General features: G+C 40.1%; 1 protein-coding gene across 3 annotated transcripts; it reads left to right on the top strand.

Annotated features, from left to right (window-relative positions):
• The first annotated feature begins 3,734 nt into the window (after positions 1-3,734).
• Positions 3,735-19,161, top strand: fli1rs (Fli-1 proto-oncogene, ETS transcription factor-related sequence). 3 transcript variants are annotated; one of them, XM_041043768.1, is made up of 10 exons: positions 3,735-3,898; positions 10,223-10,428; positions 11,227-11,393; positions 14,664-14,867; positions 15,327-15,404; positions 16,571-16,639; positions 16,813-16,875; positions 17,225-17,272; positions 17,518-17,604; positions 18,091-19,161. In XM_041043768.1, exons 1-10 carry the CDS (start codon positions 3,881-3,883, stop codon positions 18,612-18,614), a joined length of 1,464 nt encoding a protein of 487 aa, XP_040899702.1. In that variant the 5' UTR covers positions 3,735-3,880; the 3' UTR covers positions 18,615-19,161. The 3 variants fall into 3 exon arrangements, with proteins under 3 accessions (XP_040899702.1, XP_040899704.1, XP_040899703.1); XM_041043769.1 differs by lacking the exon at positions 3,735-3,898 and adding an exon at positions 3,947-4,454; XM_041043770.1 differs by lacking the exon at positions 17,518-17,604.
• The last annotated feature ends 47 nt before the right edge of the window (positions 19,162-19,208 follow it).

Below are 19,208 nucleotides of genomic sequence, written 5' to 3'. Positions count from 1 at the left end.
ACTCAGTACTGACTAATTTCAGCTTCTATTTCATAAAAATATAAACTGAAATGCATCTTAACCTAAAGCAAAAAAAAGTTATACATTTGATATTGAGTACTCGTCACTGAACTAAATCTCTAACTGGAACAGGGTAAATCTGTCCCGTCCCACACAATACAGTAATATCACTAACTGAGTTCCACTGCACTGTATGAGTCCAACAAATAAAACTAAACCTTCATAATATTTAAGATTATCTCTCTTTATTTTTATATTTTTAGTTCATTTGTCTGGGACACTGCTCAGTGATCATCTGAAGAAAAACTGTGAATGAGGCTATACGTTAGTGCCAATAAGGGGAGGCAATTTATGTCGTTATGAAAATTACAGGAGGCATAATGTTTTTCGTAGTACTGTAGAAAGTGCATCAATAACGCTATCAATATTTAAATAGGTGCTGAAGCCAAATACCTCAGCCACAGTCTAAGCTGAGGATTAGCTAAGCCTATGCTTCAGTAGCATTATCGCTGCTACCTTCAGCAGTAACAGTAACTTAAACTCAATACAAAGGCCGATGTTTATTGCTAAATCTGTAAGAACAAGGATGAAAATAACACGGCAGGGTTAAGTCACTGAAGTTATTTAGATTCTCTTCTTAATATGGAGTAATTCAGAAGAGCACATAGGCGGGACGAGTAATGTTACACAGGTGAAGACATTTAATTTCAAGGGAAATATTGTGAGGTCTGCACAGGCAAGTAAAGTATTTTCGTATCAAGTTGGCAATGTGATATCGCCAGTGTTTTTTATGTTTCATTACCGTCATGGAGTAGCTATGTTTCTCGTGGGCGAGAATGTGGAAGAGATAGAGTAGCTGGCAGAAGTAGAGGAAGAGCCAGAGGCCAAACTGGTTTCCTCCAGCCTACCCTGTGCGGGAGCACGAACGCCTCCTGCTGCTGAGTGGCGGGAACAGTGCTTTGCGAACAATTAGTCGATTAATTGATTGGTTGATTGAATTTTCAATTGGTTGATTGAAAATTGAATTTCAAGAATTTTTATTGAACATTTAAGTAATTTTTCAAGCAAAAATAACAACTGTTCCCTCAATTCAGCTTCTTCCTTGCTTTTCTCCATTTGTTATCATAGTAAACTGAATATTTCCCAATTCTGGACTGTTAATTGGACAAAAAAAACTTGGCAGCCCTAGAATTTGGGAAATTCTCACTGGTTTCTAACATTTTCTAAGCCGTTTGATTGATTAATGATAAAATTAACTGATAATGAAAATAAAAGTTGGCCACGCCATTAAAAGCAACATCTCATCTCCAAAAAAATTATAAACAGAAGATTGAAGGGTCATGTCATGTAACTTCATTAAACCGGTCAGCATTGCTATCTATATATATTGTTTATTTAGTTCATATATCAAGGGGACGATTTTTAAGTGGTATAAAGCCCAAACATAATCAGACATTTGTGGACTTGAGGAAAAGAAAAAACTTCAGCAGTGCTGATTATATAGATGAGTAACTGGCAGCCGAAACAACAGGCAGTGTATTTTTATTCTATCACTGAATGGCCTTAACAAATTTCAAAGCCGCGGTCATTCTGATTGTCTGACAGGCGGGACTAAATAACTGAGCCATAGTTTGGGTGGGGATGAAGTGCAAGGCTTTTGAAATCAGAGCTTCGGCAGTCTTTCTTTTTTTTTTTTTTTTAATGAGGTGTTGGGGGGGGGGGGGCAGTATCTTTAGAAACCATTCGACATAACAATGGCCCGTTAAAAAAAAAAAAAACACCCAAGTAGTTGCTGAAGAAAGTCTGAAATCACGACGTGAGTGGCTGCCGCAGATAAGGCCGAGCCCAGGGCCTTGTATAAACAAACATCTCTGTTATTCTCCTCCGACAGGGAGGAAAACACACACACACACACACACACACACACACACACACACACACACACACTGAGAGCCAGCTCCATCTGGAAAAGTGGAGCCGGGGGTGAAATCGTGCGCGTCGTTGGGAGACGAGAGTCGTGATTGGGAGCCCCACCTCAAGACAAGGACACAACCGGGATAAAGTTACACAACACACGAGGTGATTAACAACCGTCTGCGGTAAACTATCAGCTCAGGAATTCACCTAGGATAATTACCCTCTGCGTCAGCTGAAGTAAAGTGCCGCGGAGCAATACAAAAGCATCAAATCTGTCAGGAAATTAGAATTTAAAAAAAAGTTTTAATGGCTTTTCATGAAAACCAATAGTTTAATCAGCTGTCGAGAAATGAACCATATCAGTTGATTGAACACATTTATATTTTCAGCAGTGCTCATATGCTGGTAATGATTTAGTCTTGATTTCTCTTGCGTTCTTGTAAGTTTTTAAAGGTCAGTAATTCCACCGATTTTAGCGATTTTACTTACTTTTAAAATGTTGTGAACTACACCCAACGTATTTCAACTGTGGCCAGTCAATTTACAATGATGTAAGAAGGACCTTCAGGCCTTTTAATAAGTAGCAAAACTTAAAACTGAGGTCAAGATATGTACTGAGTGGAACATTTTACAGCTGAAAAATAACCTCTGGTAGACAAAAGACACCATTTCTAATTTACTTCACATTTAGGTACTTTAGATGGTTAGATTCTTATCATGGTGTAGTACCATCAGGGAGGTGTCTGATGGGTCCCAAATTCATTCTGCACCTTGACAAAGAGCCCAAACACACAGCCAGAGTCCTGCAACAAGAACCCCACAGAACCCTGATCTCCAAAGATGCTTGGAACAACCTAACTGAAAAACCGGTGTTGTTGTGCTCGCCATACCAAATATTGATTTGATTTATTAAAGTGACAGAACACGGAATATAGTAAAAGGACACAGATTTTTTTGGTGTTAACCAAATATATATAACACACGTACAAACGAAATAAGAAAACCAAACCAAAAACATTGATTCAATCCAAAATGGGACAAAAAATAAAAATAAAAGGGTCTTAGAGAACGTTGTGATATACAGATTTAATTAAACGTATTTCTGATGAAACGGTACATACTACCACATCTCCTCTTTCCTTTAATAAAAAGCTTTAACTATGTAATTAAAAACTCTCATGGACTCGGAGTATCTCATGTACGAAATGTTGGCCCCCACATCCTGAAATGACTGAGATCCAAAAGAACCAGATTTATGAATTTCAGCTTTATACTGGTGTCTATTGTGCTCAGATACCTGTAAATAGCCTGGTCCCGCATGTATACACATGTATACAAAAGCATAGAGGCTAATTTTGTATTATCATCATCATTATTATTATTATTAGTCAGACCCCCTGTCAAGTACATAACATTTTAACAGACTTTAGGACCTCAAAAGCTATTTTTGTACTGCCACTACAGGGAGTGTTCAGTAGGTGGTGGCCCCTTTCATTTTCACTGTGCTTCAACTATGGCAAATGGCAAAAAACAAATCTGTTGTTGTGAGTTTACATTCTCTGACCTCATATGGTATGACTCCAATATAACTCTGCACATTAATCTAACACGCACTCACACAAACTTGAAAGTTTTCTTTTTTATTTTTTTGCTTTCTGAGCAAAGAAAGTGTTGGTTTCATGTGAAGCAGCTTCATGCTTTCGGTGTTTAGTGTGACTTCACTTCCCATTTTAGAGAGTGCGAGAGAGAGAGAGAGAGAGAGAGAGAGAGAGAGAGAGAGAGAGAGAGAGAGGAAAAAAAATCTTGCCATCCGGTTATGGTCTGTGAGCAAAAAATTGTAACTGCAATGGTTTGCGCCATAGAGCCAATGCACCCCTGCATGAATTGAAGTGAGGTTAGAAGGCTAAATTATCTGTTACATTTACAAAAACGACTAAATGACAAAGACTGCGAGGCTGCTGCAATGGACTGTACGATAAAGGTAAGTGTGTGATTTGTTTCTAACGCGGTTGCTGGTAGTGAAAATGACAGGCGGCCACCCACACCAGCCCTGAGTCTGCTGAGTGAGAGAGTCAAGGCGGTGATGCGAGCTCCCCACTCTTTCCTTCTTGTACAAAATTTCCTCTTCCTTCCCGTTCGTGGTTGTATGTCAGCTCTATAATAACACAACTAACCACTACATCTTTACACTCAGATAAAAACACAAATTGGTGGCCGGTTAGACGCGTAAAAGAGGATTTGCACACGCACGCCTTTCGGGTTTTTTTTCTAATTGGTGCGTTTAATCGAGCTCATCTAGCACAAGCAACGGAACCGAAAAACAACAACAAAAATAAGGCACGGAGAGTGAAATCACTCAACACTTAGCGGGCTGACGAACTCTTATTTTTTTCTCTGATGAAGAATAAGTGAATGAGGGGATGCGGGACTTTATTGGTGCGCACAAGGCAGGTGTCCCTGAAGGCGCCATGGATCAATTTGGATACATTGAGAGCCCCTTTCAGAGAGCAGGAGGATCCATTTCCATCAGATGACTGGTATTTCACATTTCATACTATTACAGCTACAACTGTTTATCTTCTCCTGACGACCACAACGCCGTTAATTGTTTTCATATCTTATCTTCCAAGAAACGCAAAAAATAAAGGCCTTCATGTCAGCAACTCAAATCGACGAACACTCTTTTTTTTATTAACACTGAAAACCGATTATTGCGCAATGAGGTGAAAAGTAAACATATTTATCCGCTGATGTAGGCCATAAACATGGAAATTCATACTGTTTTTAACGAATGTGCGTCGACTATGCAACACTGGGCCTGTAGGCTTTTATTTTTATTTCTGCAACAAAATGTTCTTGCAGCATTTGGAGTAATTTGTCCTAGCTTCGGTGCAGTAGTAATATCGACATTGTAAACGTGTTGAAAACGATTTATTACGGATTTTTTCTCCACTCCAAACCCATGTTTTATTCAGCCTATTGTAAAACTAGATAAAAAGGCATTTGAAAAAATGGGGCCTCCGTAGATTGAGGAACTTGGCTAATAATTGTACTCATTTCTCTCTTGTTTCGCTTCCAACAAATAGATTATATACCGATTCACTTTGGACGCTAAATACCATTGAGTTGCATTATTTTTGTCATAAACAGGAATGAGTAATTGAAAGGGCCAGTATGGATTGGAAATGAGGACATCTTGAAACAAACGTAATAAACATAGTGGTAAATGCAGTTCTTTAAAACATGTTTTTACATTATATCTTTGTTTAAATGCTCGCACAGACAGACCTGTGGGATTCTTCGTTGCTAAAACGTACTTATTATTATTCAAACAATTATTCTCTTGAACGCCGTTGCAGCAGATTGTGTGTTTGAGGTTATTTTAGGCATAATTTATAGCTGCAAACGGGAGCGCTTGTCAGGTGTCGTTATCTGAACTGAACAGGCTTCCTGTCTCAAACCTCAGACTTTCCGCACACATTTCCGTTCCCTGGACCAAAAAAAAAAAAAAAGTCAAAAAGGCAACAAAGCCTCGCCAGAAAGAAACGAAGTGGACAAAGTGAGGCACTCAAGTTTTAACTCTACAATGTCCGCTCATACAGGCTGCGAGGTGAGGGAGAAACGGGCCTGACTTTGTGTTTGCGGCCTGCAGAGGCCTGCGTGCTGCCAGTCTCCGAGCTGTGAAAACCACATTGTTGTTTGTGTAGCAGAAAGCGCAGCTGCTCAGGCCTTTGCAAAATCAGCTTGCCTTAACTTTTACTTCTGCTTTCTGGCACTTGCTTCAGACATGGCGAGGACAAGAGGGATGTGCCTTTGCACAACTTGATCTCTGGTCTGTTATTGCAAGGCTACACCTAATTTTGAGTGGATTTTTTTTAAATGCGTTTAAATGTCCTCCCGTATAGCTTTGAGGTGCTGACACACTTTAGACACGTTTATTAAAATATACCTTGCATCTTGAAGCCTTTTGTGATAGAGCCAAATTTAAACAGGAGCTCAGTAAAACAAAACACCTTTGGGTGCTTTGTTTTACTTGAATTGAAGTGTTGATCTACTACCCAAAAGATGTAATAAAATAATAAAAAATAAAAACTTATTTTATATAAATCATATTAATTGAGCATGCAAGAAAGTTGTTAACCACATCCTTGGTTGCAGTTTAGGGCACTGGCTCCCAGCTTGTTTGGTTTGTAATCAACCAAAAAATCCCTTCAAACAAAGCAATGTCTTGTTTGCTTGTGGTGACTAGTTGATTCTAAAAAGTACTCAAATGCTTTTTTATCTAAAATGATCCATTAAGTTGCATAAAAAGCAAAGATCAGATGAAAAAGATAAACAACAAAAATCTTGTCTGGCAGAAATATTTTGTCCTTTTTCCCATCTTGCTTCTCATTTTTCAGCTCCTCAGATTTATCTTGCAATGCCCAGGTTGGGAACCACTGGTTTAAGGTTAACTGTAGAGTTTAAATGATTAGCCATTAAATCAATCACCAGCAAATTTTGGAACTTTTTAAATAAAGATTTATAAAGATTTTAAAGCAAAAACAACAAACATTTGATGGATCCAGCTACTCAAATGTGAGAATGGCTTCTTCCCCTTGTCTTAAATCATAGTAAACTGAATGGGTTTCTGAATGTGAATGGGTAAACCAAACAACTGATCAGTTAACTGAGAAGTATCATCAGATTAATCGATAATGAAAATAACCATTAGTTGCAGCTGCAGCCACCAGATGTGGCCCTGAATGTGGGCTTCAGCCAAGCAACACTGACAAAATAATGAAAGTTAGATAACGGATGACTGGGAGTGAAAAACTAGAACAATCACCCAAAAAAAAAAAGCTAAAAAAAAAAAAAAAAAAAAAAAAACATGTTTTGTTGGAGCAAAATTTCTTATCTAATTTAATGCTAAGTCCCTGGCATTAAAAATGGAGAGCCTTTGAACAGTGCCCACTCCCTCCATGTGTGATTCATAACATGACTACCACCTAATATCTCATTCAGGCTGTGTTGTAATACCGTTTTTAAAATTCTACCAAAAAAGACTTTAAGAAAGGTAGAAATATAAAATTGGAGCTGGAGCTTTTAAACTAGATCAGGTTAGGGAATCAAAGTCAAACGTGGTGTCATTGTACTCAGACTGTGTATTTTCCTGTGTTTAAAATGTTATTTTAACAAAAGATATAACAGGCATGAGCCTCACTGCCGTAAACAAGCTCTTGGTTTGAGCAAGACAGAATGATGCAACCTGCAGAGCTGCTGACTTAAAGCCATGTCAAAAGTTTCCATACAGGACTTCACATTTGTGCTCTCACTGCAAGTGAAGAGGTCGAAGCGTTTTCTGTCTACTAAACCAAACATAACCCGTGTAAATTTTAGGACACTGAGGTAGCATCACGTCAAGAAGGTCATGTTTTTAAAAGTTGTTTTGTGTCACTGAGCAACAGGCTGAAACACACTGAGCAGGAAGTCAGTTGTGGCATTAGCGGTCAGGCCACATTTTAGTATATTTGTATCAGTGTGCAAAAGGGGGAGAGAGAGAGAGAGAGAGAGAGAGAGAGAGAGATAGCACAAGGGGAAGATAAAGAAAGAGCGGGAGTGTGTGTTTGTGGTTGTGAAAGCATGAGCTTGTCACTGAATGTACTGTGCCTAAAATTCAATGTAATGAGAAGCTGCAAGTCAAAATATCAACAATTTTGAGTGTTGAGCAGCAAAAAAAAAAAAAAAAAAAGACTTAGAAAATCATCTTTAACCACGGGATACAACTGTTCGCTGTCTTGCATTCTCATGAGATTTTGCTGTCGGCAGCCTGTTTTATCCCACTTTCAGCCAACTGTTTCACTTCTGCACAGAGTGAAGGGCCTCTGTGTGAGAGGAAGACAATCAGCTGAAGAAGAAAACAAGGAGTGCGGTCAACAGAGAACAGAGCAGGGACAATATGACGTCCCCGCTAAACACTTCTGGCACAAGCAAAATGCATGCTTTTTTAAATAGCTTTCAGTTAGCATGCAAAATCTGATACTCGTCACTTCAAACTGTGACGCCTACTTCAAGCTTCGGAGCCTCTAATCTACTAAATAAAATTTTATGTTCCTATTGATTTACAGCATTTAACATTTAAAGAAGAACTCTGCCTATTTTACACACCAAAGTCTGTTTACAGGCGTTGGGGGCAATACAGCACGTATGTGGGTAAAAAAAGATGTCTAAGCACATCTGTGGCTGCAGAGGGAGCTGTGGTGAGGTCTGATTAATCGGCTCAAATGATGTCAACTTGGGTGAATCTTCCACAGAACTGTTGACAGTCAAGTTGTATTATGGGTAATGTAGGCACCAGGCTAACATCAATTTGGAAATTAGCAGTTAGCAAGAGCTCAATTCAAAATCTTGTAATTCACCACTAAACTGTAACATTTTATATGTTTATATTATCTGTGTTTTTAAATCTTGAGCAACTTTTGTCAGGTAATATTAATTTGATGTGAAATCAATCTTTTTTTTCTTTTTTCTTCTTAACTAAAACTTTTTGCTTGTGCTTTCTTCAAAAACTGGGCGTCTATTACACATCAGCAAATGCTCCATGCAACAACAGCAGCAGCAGCAGCAGCAACAGCAGCAGCGGCATCAGCGGCAGCTTTCTGAAATCCCACACGCACTGCTGACTTCTGTCTCAGTTTCACTGCAGACTCAAGGAAATGCCAAACTGTGTGCCATGCATTAAGATGCAGTTAACAATGCTCAGGCAGCAATTGAGCTAAAAAAAAACACACACAGGCAGAAAAAAAAGAAAAGAAAAACAATGCAAAGGCGGCACTTCAATCAAGGCTATACTCTCCTTGCTGTCCAATGAACCCGACCCCCTCTCCACAGGCCTTTAGTGTTGTTTTCCAGCTTTAAAATGACCCATATTTTTACATTGTGCCCCCCCACCCCACCCCCGCCTCCTCCACCATTTCCTCTCTCTTGGCCTGTGCCAAAAGGTTCCTCTGCACATGGCGGCCAGGTTTCCTGTAGGCCACTGACAAAGCACGGCACTGACGTACAAAGCTCGAAGACAATGCTCAACTCCTCCAAACAAACACGCACTTACACCCCCCTAGACTGCTGTGGTCGCATCACACATGCACACGCTTAATTTGAGCAACAGACAGAACAACACGTCCAGTGTTTGCCCTCCTAAATGCGTGAGATGAAAGTGCCATCTCTGGGTAGTTTTGAGGCCTCGTTGAAGGTGCTGAACACAGGAAGAAGGACTAAAGTCTCGATTAGACTCCACCTTGAGCTAACACCCCCCCTCCCCCGCAACCCCAATCCTAACGACAAAATAAAACTGTGAGTAAAGTTACTGATGCTCTTTAAGATTAGGCAGCCTCCTGACTGCCTTCACACTATTTCTAAACAGTTCACTTGAGTTTCACTCCTGAGCGTTCTTCCTAGTGGTTTGATAACCTCCCGCCTCTGTGGTTGCTTAGATTAAAGATGCATTTAAAGTTTTAATCAATCACAGGGGAATACCATTGAATTTTATGCATTTCAAAATGCAATTATTAAATGTGGTTGAGAAAATTGAAAAAAGAAATGGTCCCAACTCTCAAAATCCACTGTGGCAGTATTTTTCAGCAAGAGGACTGGTTGAATTCAAGAGTTTATCCAGTAACATTTACATCTGACTAAAAGAAAATAAAAATAAAAAGAACAGTCGTATCCATAAATCTAAGACTGCTCATCTTTATGTAGCTCTGCATATCTGTAATATTCCATGAATAGCAACACATACAGCAGAAAAAATGAACTTGGAAAAGAAGGTGATTCATTCTACAAAAGAACAAAAATCCACTGCAGATTTCTGAAGACAGATAATTGCTCAGTCTAAGTATCAAAGTCCATCTTTATATTTCATAGATCTCTTTGTCTACAGTTTGTGAATAATTCTGCAATCGTTTACAAAAGATACAGGAGATATGATTTCCTGTAATTTGTTTAGTATATGATTTTATGATTCACGACCAAGTTTCATCAGAAAAGGGACAAAATGTTGTCCTTTACTGGAAGTTTTCTTTTCTACTAAGAATGAGTTTTAAAAAATGGAAATCTGTATCTGTGGCCCCACTGTGAAAAAACTAAATTTTTTGAAAGTTCAGATAAAAGTGTCCTCGCCTCAGAGGTTTTACTTATGTTCATGTCTACTGAAGCATCTTGGGTGGAATAAACTAAGTCTGTATACAAAAGGAAAAAAAAAAGTTTCCACAGGTTGTGACCTGGGACATTAACGGCAGACGCTGACCGCTATGGCTCTGTTTGACAGGAAGCGCTGTCCGTGGTGAGTGAGGATCAGCCCATTTTCGAGCAGACCTACCCCGCAGCCCCAGCCATGCACATGAAGACTGAGATGACGTCGCCCGGCGGGTACAGCCAGGCCTCCAAGCAGAGTCCCGAGCCCACCGATCCAGAGTGGGTGGGGTCAGCGGCGCAAAACCCTGGGAAAAGAGGCGAACACGTCAACGGAACCAGGTGAGTCAGGATCAGCCGGTGCCACTGGGGACTACGGGTTCCTGGATTATCTGACTGTGCCTTTGTTACGGCCCATGTCAACATTCAGGATTTTCCCATTTGTTTATTACTCCAAGTTAAATCCGAAAAATTCCCATATTTGGAATTAAAACATTTTCAACTGAAGCATTACACATGGTCAATGGTGGAAAGTAACTGAATATGTTTACTCAAGTATTTTACTTAAGTAAAAACATTTTAGGTACTTGTACTTTATTTTATTTCCATTCTCTGCTTTATACTTCTTCTCCACTACATTTTAAAGATAAATGTACTTTTTACTTTTCATTCATTCATCTTTTTGACTAATGAAAAAAAAAAAAAAAAAAAAAAAATCAGTGTGTAGTTGGGGCCACTTGTCATGTTTTAGATGAGTTGTTAACGGTTCCAGGGTGTGAATGTGTGAATCTCCATTTACTTTACTAACTAGGCTAAGCTCGTGCTTAAAAACAGCCACTGCACCAGGCTTTTTAGTGGAATTATGTTGCTGACATACAGTTTGGGGCTAGATTTATAACCTGTCAGCTACAGATATTACCAAATACTGCAAGAGGAAATATACTTGCACCCAGCTGAAACTGAAATCTGTGGTCTATTGCCAGAGATTAGCAGCCACAGTAATAAACATTTTTGTCACTATTTGAATTGATAGTAGTTCTTCCATCTAGAAAAACAGAAGTATGCCAATACTGAGTAACGAGTACAAGCTTTATAAGACATGTCAATGATCTGCACAATGCCTTCTCCTCTCTGTTTCAGCCGTGAGTCCCCTGTGGACTGCAGTATCACCAAACGCTCCAGACACATGAGTAACGACGGAGCCCCGATGCCGTACCAGGCCTCATACACAGAGCCTCGCGTCAGTCCCCAGACCACCACCCCACCCAGCAGCACCACAGAGGAGAAGAGGGTCATCGTGCCCGCAGGTGAGCTGACTCACGCACATGAGCTGACTCACGCACATGAGCTGGCAGTCACCATCACCATCACACAAGACTGACCCCGTCACAAGACTGTTTCCCAAGAGCTGGCACACACTGGGCTTGTGCAATATCAATAACTGAATCAGAGATGGGCACAGCGTGTGTTTGTGCATCTAACTGTTCTTCCCCAAAGTACTACTGCCACCACCAGCTACCACTACTACTGCTGCTGCCCAGTGCCGCAGCTGAACAACAGCAGGTGTCTGGTTCATTTTAAACCCTGGTTCAGGGTTTAAAAAAGTGTGAAGTCTAGTATAAATCAGTATTAAGAACTGTTAACAAAAGAGAGAGCAAGCAGGAACACATGTGTGATGAGCTGGTGTGGGCATTTGAATTATTATCCGTCCTGCTTTCCTTTTCAGCTCTATATTGCAAAAAGGATAAATAACTGGCCGTCACATCTCAAATCACATTATTTACATTTTTATAGAATCTGAAAAGGATTTTCATTAGCTCAAATGGACAATAAGATGATGTGTTTCTCAAAGGATTAACTGTATCTTTTCCCCTAACAAGACCAAAAGCTATTAAAAACACATCAGTGCAACCGTTGCACTGGGTGACATGTTCCTGCACTACAATGAAAGTGGGTTCCGTAGTTTATTTTGACTCAATACCACATACATCCTACTGCTGCTCACAAATGCATCTTAAGCCATGGCTGAAAATAGTCACTAACCAAAAGAAGTATTTGCTTTTTTTTTTTTTTTTTTTAATGAAACTATATATTTATGAGCCATTTTTAGAGATTTACGTCTTCAGTAGAAACAAGTGGGCTTGGGGCTGGGGAAGTCGGGAGGAACTGAGAGATGGAGTAACACGTTATTTGTTTTGGTCTTTTCTTGCAATTTGTTTATTTGTTTCATTTACAGTTTGCATAATGCAGAACAAAGCCAGCCTTTGTCTTTACAACAAAGAAGACTAATATCCTTCAGCTGAATTTGAACATAATAAAACAGGAAGGATGAGTCATGGCTTTACAGACATTTGAGGATAATTTTAACATAACACCATGACACTCAAGTTAAAACGTCATTAAAGTTACAAAGCCTTAATTTCCATAGTGTTGGTGCCTGTGTGTTTCAGCTGAGAAATATGTAAACTTGAGTTGACTCATACTTGATCTAAAAATTTTGTTTAATGTCCAACCTGAAAGACTCGGCGGTCTGCCAAGTCTAAATACAGGCAGCAGATTTCCCTGTTTCTTTGCAGAGGAAAAGTACTGACATACAGTATATGACTTGGAGTAAAGATAGTGACGTGTCATCACTATCCGAGTAGTCATAACGAAGGTTTGGACCACCAACTGTACCGAGTCCATTTCTTTGTCACTATGAATCACTGGTCCCGCCATCTGAAAAAACGAACCCGATGACTTGTTTTACATTCTCCATCTTGCAGTTACTGTACTGTTATCGTCCCATGACACTCTTTAAATGAGCAATTCAAAGAAACATGTTTCAGTGAGTCAGTCTGAGGGGATGCCACTTCTGAGAGCTGTGGTGGACAATTTAAAACTCAGCTCGTTGGAATCCGACAAGATTCGTCAATGAGTCACCAGCGCCGAGTTTTTCTGCTCTATAATTCAAGGATATTGCATCACGGTAGCATGTGCTAACCGAGGACAATCAGGACCTGAGGGTGCGGTGGCCTCTATTCACGGCTAAAGCTCCTGCCTAATATTACGGGCAATTCACAGCCCAGTCATTGTTTGCTACTGGAAATGAGCTTACCTTCCTGAATCAGACAAGTGACATATTTTAGTGCCATTTCAACCTAAAAATTTCTGGTTATTAGAAGTTTACAAATGTCTAGGATAAGTTAGACAGCAAGATTCAGAGATGGATGGTTAAGATAAAACTACACTGTATTTTTTTTTCTTTTTTTTGACCAAGAGTGCAGATTCATAATGTACCAAAGTCACACAGTGCCTTAGATTTAGTACTGAAGAAGAATCCTCTCATATTCTAATAAAGAGGAATCTAGAAAGTCTTCCAGTGTAGAAATTATTCAACATCAATACCAGAATTTTTATTTACTTATGTAGTAATACATTTCTTCTAAATCTTAACCAATTGCTGAGTTGCCTTAACATAAAAAAACCCCAAACATTAATTGTTCTTTAACTGCTATGCGAAGATACTGTACTGCAAGAATGGAGATTGCAGATAAATCAAATTAACTATCTTGCTGTTTTATGGTTTTAAACTTTAAAAATCAAATTCAAGGCTTTTTTCTGCAGATATCCTGAAAATACAGCTCAGCAAACAAAAGAGTGTCAAACAGCTAAGAGATTTTTTTAAAACTAAAAATATGAACAGCAGACGTCAAAAAAAAAGTAAAACCCAGTGACTATGTTTTGAGTTTGACTAAACCAGGCATCAGTTTCCACACAGTAGTTATACCTGCTCCTCCACCCATTTTACAATCAGCACCAAAATCACAACTGGTGCTGATATCAGAGTAGTTTCCTCTGTGGTTTGGCTCTTTCAAGTCCTACAAAACAAACCATGTTTAACCAAGGACTCTCAACACTACTTGTGTTTGACATCTCTCCATCCATCCACTAATTTGAGCAGAATCTGTGACTTTAAGAGTCCATTTGCAGTGGGTGTGCTGAAGGCTTCAAGTTGTAGACTGAACCACGACTGGCTTCAAAACTAGTTGACATATCGCAAAACCATGCACAACACATGCACCTTTTAAACTCACAATCAAGCTAATTAAAGAGAAACTTTCCTCCTTCAGCAGATGAATGTGAAAACAGCCTTCTGCTGTCAAACTCTGCACATACATCAGGCTACACACTGAAGCTCAGGCCTCCAAGTGAAGCAACAATGAGCAAAACACATTTCTGAGTGGAAGATTAGGTTTTTGCACAGGAAATTCATTATGTAAATGCTATCAGTTTGACCACAGTCATTTATGATCCTCTCTGTATGACTCCTCTACCTGTAACGTCTACAACTTCCTGTTTGTGACATTTTTTGAAGATAGAAAAACAGAACAGCATTTATCTCAAATTCAGATTGTTCTGATAGTATGTATAAACTCTACCCAGCTAAAAGACAGCTTTATTCTTTAAAGAAAAAAACAAACAAACAAAAAAAAACAGCCTTCAAGAAAGCGAGTCACCATGTTAGAAATTAGCGTCTCCAGAGTATTTTCTGATCATTTCTGTGCAACTCTATTCCTTCCACCATCTGATGCCAGATCCTGAGGTTTGGACACAGGACCACGTGCGGCAGTGGCTGGACTGGGCCATCAAGGAGTACGTCCTGGAGGAGGTGGACGTCATGCTCTTCCAATCAATGGACGGCAAGGCCCTGTGCAAGATGACCAAGGACGACATGATGCGTCTCACGTCGGCCTACAACGCAGACATCCTGCTCTCACACCTCAATTACCTCCGGCAGAGTAAGGCTCGCCTTGTGTCTGAGATATCCCTCTCTCCAGCTGATAACATTGTTTGGTTCTCGTCGTCCGTCAAAATATAAAAAGGTTTTCATTGTTCTGTGGCGCAAACTATTTTACCTGCATGTAAGCAGGAACAGAAATAAAATCAGAGCTCTCTGGAGATTTGACAATTCTATGATTGATAGATAGACATGAACAGGTTTTCTAAAAATAATATTAGTAATTAAACACGACCTGGATGTGGATAAGCAGCAAAAAGTAATGGATGGATGGATGAATCTATTAAAATTAACTAATTTAAGGTCCATAGCTTTGTTCTTTGTTATATCATTGTAAAAAAAATAATATTTTGCCAGTTATTTTTAACAGTTGGTCCAACACTCCTACTATTCAGGTATGATTGATTTTCTTTGTATTCATCTTTTAAAAAAATTAATCCTAACTCTTTTTGGTCTTCAGGTAGCCCTACGTTCTCATATCCCACAACTCCCACCAACAATACACCACCGCCACAACCTAGACTACAGGTGAAAGCAGGTGAGACCCTCTGCTCTCCTTCAACACCTCCTTTTGAAAACCTGTTTCTTCATCAGCTTCTTGCTACCGGAGATTTTCAGAACTAACCAGGATTTAGCAACGTTTAAATCAACATCTGATGACAGCTGTGAGGTCGTTTGCTTATGTTACTAAAACTGCCACTCAAATGTGATCAAACCACACCCACACTGTCCTGGTGAAGCACATTAGCTGACTCTGTGTTAAACTCTTAACAACTAAGGATGTCCCCCACCCTGTCCCCCACCCTGTCCCCAAAATTTAACTCTGGTTGTTGCTTATTCAGTCACAAACATTTAGTGTTAGAGCAAAATACTAATATTGGAAGATAAATTAGATGCATTAAAAATACAGCCCCGGTTTAAACAGGATGTAAGGGTGGGGCATGTTGTGAAATCACTCCTTTTAGTATTAAGGTGGTTCTTAAATTGCTGAGAGTCACAATAAGGTCACAATAACACAACTATATAGAGGAGAAAGAAAGGAGCGCACAGGTGATACTGCATTACATTTTATCAATGCCTGGTTATCATACAGTATAAAACGGTTAAACACATCAACTGCATTCCTAAAAAATGTAATTATATGCAGTAGTGGAAAGTAAACAAGTACATTTACCGCCCAGCACATTTAGATTGAAATGAGAATTTCTGGGTGTGGATCAAAACTCAAGAATTTACAGCCGTGAGGACTACTACTTGAATGATTTAGGGATTTAAAAATAATGTGTTGAGTTTCAGAACCATGTTACATAGTTTCAAGAGTCTAAAATGTTCCTTGCCACAACACTCCTCAGTTAACAAAAAAACTCTGATGAGTCCAAAACTCAACAGCCAGTTTCAGACAGGAAACAGCTGCACCGGCATGGGAAATGGGGGGTATGGGTCCTACTCCTGGGACACAATTCACAATCTTGTGGCAACAGGGGTGGTCTGAACAAAAAAACACAAAACAAAAAAAACACTCACCCAAGAAACTGTGGGTCATCTATAGACCTTCAAACGCTTATCATCTTAGTGTCCATTTACTGACTTCCTTTGCACTATAGCTGTCCCTTGGACAGTGTCCACTACAAAGGCTTTTTATGCCACGTGCTTGTCACTGTCTAGTCTTATTCTCGTTTTTGTGTGTGTGTGTGTGTCGCACAGAGAGCGGGTTTGATGAGATTAGCCGCAGAAACAGCTGGCCGGCAAACACCATGACTGCAGTGCCTAAAGGTATGACAACAAAAACCGAGGACGATACAAAGCTGACAATCATGACGAATTTTTCCAACCATGAACAACCACTTTGGCTCTGTATGCAAACTGACTGATTTCACTCAATCAAACCCACAGCTGGCAAACAAACAATTTCACATAAGTGTTTTTTGTTTCTTTTGGATTCATAGGTTCTTCCATGGAGCACCAGCACAGCACAAGAGTTACAGAGTCTGGTCCAAGAATTGGGCAAGGTATGAGGCGTTGCTTTGAGCTAAATGCTAACATTAGCATGCTAACATTCTCACAACGACACTAAGTAGGTATAATGTTTACCATGTTCAACATCATCTTCGTTTGATGAGTTGGGTGACGCCTTAACTTGTCTTGTCTGATGTCTTAAGTTTTTTACTATTCATCGAAATAAACATCTGTAACAAACTTTATCCAATAATTTTTGAGATATGTCTGGACTACAGTGGTGGGCCGTTTTGATGTTGCCGCCTTATAATCAGCCTTAATGGCCACTTTGTTTCATTTCATTCATTCAGCCTGACCACAAGAGGCATTATGTAAAATAAATATGCTTTTTCTTCTTTACAGACCCCTACCAGACATTAGGGCCCATAAGCAGTCGACTAGCCAACCCAGGTAAGAACCTAGACCACCGCAACATAAATCAACAAGGATGGACACAAATGAGGCCTTTACACTGTCTGCTTTGGCAACATGAGAGAAAAGGAAGCAAGGGCTGGCACACATGCACTTACTGTCCAAAATGAAGTAAACGTCAAGCAACACCTGTTGTGTCAGCAGAATTACACCACGCTTACATGGAGATGAAATCTGGCTTCCCTTTCACCAAAATGACTGTTTGCCCTGCTGTTTCCTCACAGAAGGCCAAGCCCTCAGCTCACCCAAGAACCGAACAGGCAAACAAAGTCCATACAAGCTCCCTGACCCCAGCGCTCACAGGCCTGTGGGTAGGTTTCTGCCCTGTTGTCTCACACTTCGTCCAAGCCACACAGTGAAAAGGTCACATTTGGTGGAAAAAAAAAAACAAACAAAAAAAAACATAAGCTGACTGAGATTTTAGATGTCATATTAATGTTAGGAAAGCAATGCAGGCCACAGCAAAACAAACAAAAGCGCTTTGTCAGAGAAAAACTGAGGAGCTGTCCAAGGTCCTGGAAAAACTGAAAACATCAAGAGATGTTGAAGTGTTTTCTTTCTTCTATTCAAAACACTAATGTTAATTTTTAAAGGCTCTAATTTTAATAACCCAGTGGTTACGGCTTGATATTGACCCACAGATGATGACATCCTGCAAAAATGCTCCAATATCAACAAGAACAAAGATGCTTAGACACAACCATTTCACACCCGCTACAACGAGTGATTGCATACATTTTCTGTCTTGCTTGGTCAGTACCGGATTCCTTAACTCTCCTCTTCACCGCTCCTCTCAGGTTCGGGGCAGATCCAGTTGTGGCAGTTCCTGCTGGAGCTGCTGTCCGACAGTAACAATGCCAGCATCATCACCTGGGAGGGCACCAACGGCGAGTTCAAAATGACCGACCCTGACGAGGTGGCCAAGCGCTGGGGCGAGCGCAAGAGCAAGCCCAACATGAACTACGACAAACTTAGTCGCGCGCTGCGCTACTACTACGACAAGAACATCATGACTAAGGTGCACGGCAAGCGCTACGCCTACAAATTTGACTTCCAAGGCATCTCGCAGGCACACCAGAATCACGCGGCAGAAGGCGGGATTGTTAAGTACCAGACTGACATGACTTATGTCCAGTCCTACCACAGCCACCAGCCCAAAATGAACTTCATGGGTGGCCACCCGCCACCTATGCCCGTCTCCCCCGGAAACTTTTTCGGCCCCCCGTCGACGTATTGGAACTCCCCGAACAGCCCCATCTATCCTGGGTCTGCAATGCCCAGGCATCCTGCCACTCACTCCCACCTGAGCTCGTACTACTGAACACAGGGCATTTCACACATTAACAGGATAACATGGGAGATGGAACCCAAGTGTGCTGGAAAACACATGCAACACGCCATACGGGATGTACCTGAGCTGAACCCCGTCTGAAATGAAGGTGATATGACGCTACGGTCTGTTTTATAAGGGCATTATGAAGTTGTCTTTGTCACATTCTTTCTTTCAAAAAAAAAATGGACAAAACATGAGAGTATACTAATTCTGTGATGGATGGAAATGAGTGGTATTGTACTATTCAAAGAGTTTTCATTTATGAATACACTGATGACAATATATAACCAGTTATACAGTTATGAAGCCAAGTTTTTTTTTTCCCCATCTGTAAGTACATTGTCTAATAGTAAACTGTTGTGAAGACAGAAGTCAAACCCTTTACTGTGTGAGTAGCATAATGGATAGCATAATTGCAGTTTTCACATTCAATGTGACTGACATGTGTAAAAGAAGTTGTACAGAATGATTGTCATGTAGCAATGTAACATTTACTCATGATGTAAAGCTAATAAATGATGCTTGTACCTGGAAATGGGCTCCTGTGACTATTATCATTTATGGACGCTGTAGAGAAACTTG

Source organism: Toxotes jaculatrix, chromosome 8 (assembly GCF_017976425.1).
Source record: "Toxotes jaculatrix isolate fToxJac2 chromosome 8, fToxJac2.pri, whole genome shotgun sequence".
NCBI lineage: Eukaryota > Metazoa > Chordata > Actinopteri > Toxotidae > Toxotes > Toxotes jaculatrix.
This window is presented reverse-complemented; position numbering and strand designations above follow the sequence as displayed.